Below are 6,591 nucleotides of genomic sequence, written 5' to 3'. Positions count from 1 at the left end.
CTGGGATGAGCTGCGGGGTGTCCCGAGCACGTGACCGCCCGTTGCATCCGCCTCCGTGGAGGGACCATTGCTCCGGCTCTTGGGGTGCACCCGAGCTACAGGGCAGAGGCATCGGCTCTCCGGGTAGTTGCATTTCCCCACCGTCGCAGCGTTTCTGGGGTGCTGTGGGCATCCAGCTGAAATAACAGCCAGGGAATCATCCGAGGAGAAGCAGCCGAGGAAATAACAGCAGGGAAGTAACAGCCAAGGGAATAACGTCCGAGGGAATAACAGCCAAGGAAATAACAGCGAGGAATAACGTCCGAGGAAACAGCCGAGGAAATAACAGCAAGGAAGTAACAGCCAAGGGAATAACATCCGAGGAAACAGCCGAGGAAATAACAGCAAGGAAGTAACAGCCAAGGGAATAACGTCCGAGGAAACAGCCGAGGAAAGAACAGCAAGGAAGTAACAGCCAAGGGAATAACATCCAAGGAAACAGCCAAGGAAATAACAGCGAGGAAGTAACAGCCAAGGGAATAACATCCAAGGAAACAGCCAAGGAAATAACAGCGAGGAAGTAACAGCCAAGGAAAGCCTCAGCAGTTCCTACATCAGAACAAGAGCTGAAAAATAAGCGCGGGCATCGTCGCCATCCCACTTACTTCAGCTGGGACTTGTTGAAAATCTCCTCCTCGTCCGAGGTCTCTTCATCGTACAGCTCGGCCATGGATTTTTTATGCTGGGAATCGAGGGGCTGGTACAGGTCTCTAAGCCACTGCGGTTTGGTTTTGCTCAGATCCGATAGACGCGAGCCCTGGAAAGCACCAGGGAAGGGAAGGTTTCGGAGGGGGTGAGAAACAGCCGGCGGTGCAGTTTGCGGGCAGAGGGGCAGACCTGGCACGTGCTCCCTGCCCTTACCTGCTCTTTAACATCGTACTTGTTCTTGCTCCGTCCCCGTGCCAACAGTTTTTGAAAGAACCTGAAAAAAAAAAAGGAAAAGAAGGATAAAAAGTGGAGGCAGGTGGTGATGGCAGTTACTGGCAGGAAGGTTGCCTGCACCCTGCCCTGCTGGGGAAGCAGCTACTGTAGGATTTAGGCAAGTGGCACTTACAGCGCTGCAAAACATCTGGATTTAGCAGGTTAAAGGGGGAGAAAAAAGGCTTTTGTGCATCATCGCCCCAGAATTCACCTTTCCCGGTCCATAAGCAGGGAGGCTTGGCCAGGGAGGGCTGCAGCAGGTGCCAGCCCCCTGCCAGGGCAGAAGCCTCTACCTGCTCGGGGAGACCTTTCAGCTGACCCTAAGGAAGATGAGGAGCCCCAGAAGGAAGGGTCGGTGCTGGCTGACGTGGCTGGGAACGCGTCCTGGTGTAGCCTGGATGCGAAAGGCGTCTGGAGAGGACAGGAGCGAGCTCTTCTGCAGCCTCTCTGGGGAGCAGGGCAGGGAGAAATAGGGCAGAGCTGTCACCAGAGAAGAGTTTTGCTGGGAACCGGAGCAGAGAGGTGTTTCCTCGTGGCTGGGCAGCGTGGTCGCAGGGACGTGGGACCACACGGGAGCCCAGGTCCAACACATCACTGGCGTGGAGAAGGGCTGCCTGGGTGGCTGGCTGAGCTTAGAGCCGTGCCGATCACTCGTGCTTTGGGGTCTCTTAAAAAAGCTATGTGTTTTAAACATAGCCGCGCCGGTGACTGGTGAGTCTTTGGCAGCCGGCACCCACGTGGCTGGGAGGCTCGGGGATTAGACTAAAGACTGTTCGTGGCACAGCAGTGGCACGGCGGAGGGAGTAATTACCATCTCGGGCGTGATTTACCGGTGCTTTGGGGTTGGGAAGCGGCTGCAGGTTTTTGGGAGCAAACCTGGTGAAGGAGAGAAAGAGAGAGACTCGTAACATCAGGATTTTCTCGTCATACTCTGCAAAACAGAGGAGACCAACAGGTTCTTCTGCCAACCGAGCCCGTTATATACACGTGCAAGCCTGTGCCGGCAGCCACGTGTTTAGAAAGAACCCATCCTCCCTTCCCAACTCCCCGCTTTTCCCTGCCTCTGGAATGACCTGAACTCCCAGAGCTCTCCTAATCTCAGCAATGTTTATGTCTGTCTCTCTTATCTGCGCAGTGCTTTGCAGGGTACTCCCCTCCCGTTTAACCCCAGTCTGAAACATGTAGCTTTTAAAGAAATAAAAGCTTTTTTTTTCCGAGGAGAAGGGCCCCAAAGAGAGGCTGAAACTCTGTGGGCACACTGGGTCCTCTCCCTTGCCTCTCTCTGGCACTGCCCTGACCCACGCGGAGCAGTCCTTCCTTGCAGAAGGACTTGATTTTGGCAAGAGGGAAGGTAGCAGGGGAATTGCTGCACGGCTGAAAGCAATCGGTGCGGGCAGGAGAGCAGAACAGGGTCAGGAGAAGAGTCTGGGAGGTGACTCTATAGGGCTAGGGATTGCGGGATAAAACTCGGGGAAGGGCTGATGGGAGAGGCTGTGATGAGAGGGAGCCACAGCCCCGCGTTAGGAAAGCTGCGAAGCAGAGCTGCAGACAGGTCGTGACAGATGCCAGGACAATGCCCCCCAAGCAAGCTTGAACCCGTGCGGAGCTGTATGGATGCCGTGACAAGCTCCAGGGGTGGGAAAACATCTCCTGTGCTACCCACGGGCATCTGCAGCGGCACCCTGGGGCTCATAAGCTGTGTGGGGAGGCACCACCCTGCCCCAGTGCACTCCAGGTACAAGGCTAGACTGACAGCTGTCTGTCAAACAAATTATTGGCTTACCTCGACGAGACAAATCACCGTGAGATTAATCATGATGATGACAGACACTGATATCGCTAACAGGAGCCTGCCGCCGGAGGTGTACTCTGGTTTCCACTGGGAGAAAAGGAGAGAAAATCAGGAGGGGAGAGAGGGTTGCTCCTTCCATTCCCCGTTGTCCAGAAGGACACATCCCGCAATGCCCAGCATCTCTCCTACCTTCCCTGCGGGTTTCCTGCCCGCCTCCCTGGCCGGGGCATCAGAAACGTTCCCTTCTTGGAGACACTGTCCCGCGAGAGCAGAGGCTCCTTGGTCATCTTGCCTCTCGCTGAGCAGCTTTATGAGCAGCCCCGTCTTCGAGACCATCTTTGCACAAGCCACCTGGAGTTCAGGCAGGCTGCAGTCCACCCTCAGGGCTCGCGCCACGTGGGCGATGAATGTCCGCAGGGCTTCGTCTGGGACGAGCAAGCGTAGGTGACGATTGACCTTGGTTTCAAAGAGGTCTCCTTGAACCGGCGCGCCGTCTGGGCTGTCGGAGCTACCTGGTTTATTGGGGAAACTGGATCCTTCCTGTTGTTGCTTCCAGTGTGTTTCTGCGGTTTGAGGGACGGCTGGTAAATGGCCACCTAGAGAGGAACCCTCTTCTTCAGCCGTGTCCTCTAGCATGCTGCTTGCAGCGGGGGGGCTGTTGTTAACCAACAGGTTATAGAAAAAATGCTGTTTTGTCTTTAGTCTCTGCTCTGCTTTACTTTCTATTGGTGTGGGCTCTTCCTCTGGATTCACATTGCCAAATGTCTTGTAGAAAAGCTGATTACTTTTATTCAGATATGGGCTGTCCCCCTGCTTGTGCTTTTTGTAAGTCCAACCATAGTCCTGCCTTGGAGACGGCGCTTCCTCTGCATCTTCTGCATCCTCCGCATCCTCCATCCCATGAGTTTTCTTGGCCTGTTCCACAGCATCGGGATAATTTTGGATCTTAAAAGACCCAGACAAATGAGGGGCCTCTGCTGGGGAGTGTGAAAGGGAATGTTTTGCAGGAGGTGTGGATATTTTGTGAAGTCTGAAGACGGAGGCGTTGTCAGTGGGGTTTAACCTTCCAGCTGCTTCCCAGGGGTTTAATGCTGCCTGGTTCAAACCTAAGTCACGCTGCTTTTGCACCCAGCCCATGGTTGTCTCTCCCTCCACTGCTGGGATCTCGTGTACCTCGTCCTTCTGCGTGGCAGGCCTTGGCAGGGGTGAGACAGTGTTTTTCACAGTCATGACGCTTTTAGCCTTGTGCAGCTTATTCTTGAGCTCGGCCACTAGCGCCTTTGCTAGAAAATAGAGTTTCCTTATATCAGTTTCACTGGTCCAGCCCATGTGCTTAATGCTGTGCAGCATCAGCATCAGCTCCTTACTGGTTTTGCCTTCCTGCCTGGATAGGTGCTGAGGGGAATATGAATTTGTTCTGGAAATGTGATCATTCGGGTTACTGAGAGCACCATCAGTGCCAGTCAGGCTCAGGACAACTGCAAGCGTTACGGTTTCATGGTCTCTGAGCGAAGGCTCCTTGGGCTTGAGGCTCAACACCGTGCTGGCGTTCAGTTTTCTGGATTGTACTGCTTCCATTATTTCTCCTTGTGTCTCTGCCAGAGTGTCTGTGTGAGCTGTAAAACACCAAGAGAGCAGATCAGTGGACTCGGCATCACGAGAAGCTTTCTGCCAAAATACAGGGTCAAAGGTTTACCCCGAGCAGCAGGCGCTCGTCTTTAGACAAGGGAGCGTGTGAACTGAATGGTGGATGTGTTACAGACGGGAAGAGTCTTGTTAAATCAATCAGATTATCTCATCGGGGCAGAACAGATAGATTTTTCTTTTCTGGTGTCTCCCAGGGCTCTGTTTGGATCGGTGGGAAACATCCCTGGGGGAATGGGTTTGCTGTCAGACAGTTTCCCACAGCTCGATACGAGCAAGTGTTGAGTTGCTAAAGTCACCATAAAGCTTTTAAACTCGGAGTGAGCCTGGAAAGCAGAATACCCAAGGACATGGTGCTTGTCCCTGATCAGCTATCCTAACTAGCCCTTCTCCCCGCAGTCAGGAAAACCTGGGATATTTCACATTAAAACGCCTCTGGGTTGTTGTCTGCAACAACCTGCAGCCAGAGCGAGCCCCCGATAACGGAGAGCTGTTTCTCCGCTGACGGGTGCAGCTCCCATCACCCAGGCCTAGAAGAAGTGGAAGATGGGGGGATTTGACCCAGAGCGATGCAAACAGCCCAGGAGAGCTCCTGCCCTGGCATCCAAAGGGCACATGCTGAGTCTGCAGAGCTAGGATAAGTCTTCAAGAGTCCTACACCAAGGCTGCAAACACAACCTTATCTCTAATCCTGCTTTGCAGATAGCTTAATGCCAGAGGCAGGGTGACATGGTCAAGAATATTTACAGATTACAAAGGTATTTAGGCCTTTTTTTCCTGTTAAAATGATAGGAAATTGGACACAGAAATAACTTTGAGTATCTAGCCCTAAATTGCTCACGCTGCACAGGCTAACAAGGATAACGATGCTTGATGTTCACCTAATGCCCTGCAAAGGACATCAGGGTTACTGTCCTTTCTCCTACACATGGGGAACAGGGTGGCAGAGAGACCAGGCAATTTTCCAAGGTCACTCAGGCAATTTTTGGAGCGATATCGTGCATTACAGGAGGTTTCTGCAGAGCCTGCCTAGGGGCGTCCATGCTTGGTTATGGGTCTTGGGGTTTCCAGTGTGGGTGGCAGCTTTGAGGTGCAGCTCAGCACGTGCCACCTTGCCAGAGCAATGCAAACATTGCCGGACCCTTTGGCCACATCTGTGCTGTGTCTGGGACCCCTCTTGCCACTGAGCTGTGACAAGCCAAAGTATGGTGGCACTGGAAAGGCTCAGGAGGTTGTCAGGAGGAATTTGGGGGGGCTTACGAGCAGACGGTGCTTTCCAGTGCTTGGGAACGGTACTGGGCACACATGATTTCCTTGGCTAGATGTGCTGTGTGGATTGGAAGCTCATGTGTTTGTTTAGCCCAGCAAGCTATTTTTTCTCAAGATAGTGTTTGACACAGAAGATATGTATAATCGCTAGTAACTTTTCAACCCTTGTTTTTTCCAAGTCACGTGCTCAAAGGGGAACTTTTTGTGCCTGTGGCTCAGGGAGCACAAGTCCGAGGCCTCCCAGGTCTCACCTGAGCTGCCTGCGCTGGCCTTTGGGCTGATTTAAAGGCCTCGCATGGATGAAGCTCCTCTAGAGAGTCTGCCCAGATTTAGTGTCCCTGGGACTGGCCAGGAGCCACCAGGCTGGACTGATGCCATCGAGGTGGCCAATGCTGCCTGGGAACCCACACAAAATGGGGCCGTGCTACAGCATCTCCTAAAGCTAGAGGAAACCGGGCAGATTTGATGTCTACATCGACATCATCGGGAAGCCTACCGCACTGGGGAGCGCTGGTGGTGCACAGGTTCTCGCAGTGGAACTTGATGGTCCTGCACGGGGTTTCGGTGGTGTGTTTCTCCTGGCAGAGGCAGCAGGCCGTATCACTGGGCAGTTGGCTAAAGATAAGAGGTTACTGGAGAAAAACCCAGCATCTCAAGCCATGTCTCCAAGTCCAACTCAGGTAACGCACAGATAACGCATCACGGTTTTGCTTGGATTTCTTCTACAGCTCTGGAAAACTTCCCACCCCCCAGTTCCGATGGACAAATATGTTCTCCAAATTTCTGAGAGAGGTTTCAAATAGAAGATGGGCTTCTCCGGTGGCATCAAAATGTTGATTTCACCTTTGAAAATGGAACCAATCCCAAAATGCAGTTTGAAACAGAAACACACCCCACCTTGATTTAAAACTTCCCTTTGAAAAACC

General features: G+C 52.8%; 1 protein-coding gene across 1 annotated transcript; it reads right to left on the bottom strand.

Annotated features, from left to right (window-relative positions):
• Positions 1–640: 640 nt before the first annotated feature.
• LRRC37A3 (leucine rich repeat containing 37, member A3) lies at positions 641–4,081 on the bottom strand. The gene is made up of 6 exons (XM_009334904.1): positions 3,926–4,081; positions 2,942–3,697; positions 2,744–2,839; positions 1,772–1,836; positions 901–961; positions 641–796 (listed from the first exon to the last, which is right to left on the bottom strand). Exons 1-6 carry the CDS (start codon positions 4,079–4,081, stop codon positions 641–643), a joined length of 1,290 nt encoding a protein of 429 aa, XP_009333179.1.
• Between the last annotated feature and the right edge of the window lie 2,510 nt (positions 4,082–6,591).

This window comes from Pygoscelis adeliae, unplaced genomic scaffold (genome assembly GCF_000699105.1).
Source record: "Pygoscelis adeliae isolate BGI_AS28 unplaced genomic scaffold, ASM69910v1 Scaffold112, whole genome shotgun sequence".
Classification (NCBI taxonomy): Eukaryota; Metazoa; Chordata; class Aves; order Sphenisciformes; family Spheniscidae; genus Pygoscelis; species Pygoscelis adeliae.
Note: the sequence above shows the minus strand (reverse complement) of the source record. Positions and strands in the feature narration are given on the sequence as shown.

Bases quoted from the DNA above. Each gene is read 5' to 3' on its own strand.
- LRRC37A3 (XM_009334904.1), bottom strand. From the start codon at position 4,081: ATGGGCTGGACCAGTGAAACTGATATAAGGAAACTCTATTTTCTAGCA. The intron at 962-1,771 runs GTAATTACTCCC...TTTTTTTTTCAG, and splicing joins GGTAAATCACGCCCGAGATG to GTTCTTTCAAAAACTGTTGG. The intron at 797-900 runs GTAAGGGCAGGG...GGTGCTTTCCAG, and splicing joins AGTACGATGTTAAAGAGCAG to GGCTCGCGTCTATCGGATCT.